This window comes from Plasmopara halstedii, assembly GCF_900000015.1.
Source record: "Plasmopara halstedii genome assembly, contig: Scaffold_1561, whole genome shotgun sequence".
Lineage (NCBI taxonomy): Eukaryota > Oomycota > Peronosporomycetes > Peronosporales > Peronosporaceae > Plasmopara > Plasmopara halstedii.
The window spans coordinates 154,544-155,329 of NW_020188473.1; the positions used below are offsets into that span (position 1 = coordinate 154,544).

The window sequence follows — 786 nt, forward strand, 5'->3', positions numbered from 1 at the left end:
TGAATATCAATAGCAAAGGATAGAGAATCTACATTCCACAAGAAATCGACTTCATCCCAAAAGACGTATTATAAATATCGGAACAATCAGCAACACTCAATATCTAGGGCAAATATTGTGGCCCAGGAGAAGTACTGCCACGATTCAAGTTAAAAGGGAACCACGAATTAGAACATTAGCATTCGAGGTACAACGCAGACTAGAAAAGTACGATGAACGATTGCAAGTTTTGACGTCCCAGACATCTCAAACCAAATTTTAAACAGTGCATACCAAAACGGGATGTATCTTGTTTAGGAATAGGATTTGATGACCCTCTGTCAGGAAACCCGGAGATACAGAAGAATAAGTAGTGTCTGAGGAATTGCGCCGCTGAAAAAAAATAAAAACTGTAAAACTGTCGTGAAGTTTAGTTGTAGCTGGACTTTAAAGTGCGCTCGTGATAATGGGCGCGCCGGTCGACGGTACATGACATAAAATATATCTAAGTGTCATGTTTTACAAGGATGTCAAAATAGTGCGGCTACCTCCTTGGTAGCCATTTCTCGCAGCATACAAACTGACCTTGACGTCCCATCGCAGTACAGAGCACCTGCAAGTATATACAGCACATATGCCGAGTTGGTGGATTACCAAATCTTAAGGCTTCCTCTGTTCTGAAAGCGGCAGAAATCCTACGCCGTTGCTTATATAACTGCATTATCCTATGTACAGCCCTAGAGACCTTGAGCAGTTGATATCGAGAATTTGTAAAATTTCATTATGTATTTTAGCAAGGTGTCGCGT

The 786-nt window shown here is 41.1% G+C and overlaps 1 protein-coding gene across 1 annotated transcript; it reads right to left on the reverse strand.

Annotated features, from left to right (window-relative positions):
- Positions 1–320: 320 nt before the first annotated feature.
- PHALS_01444 (uncharacterized protein) lies at positions 321–577 on the reverse strand (the record flags this gene model as incomplete). The annotated part of the gene is made up of 2 exons (XM_024715833.1): positions 321–484; positions 565–577. 2 exons carry the CDS (start codon positions 575–577, stop codon positions 321–323), a joined length of 177 nt encoding a protein of 58 aa, XP_024581492.1.
- Positions 578–786: the final 209 nt, after the last annotated feature.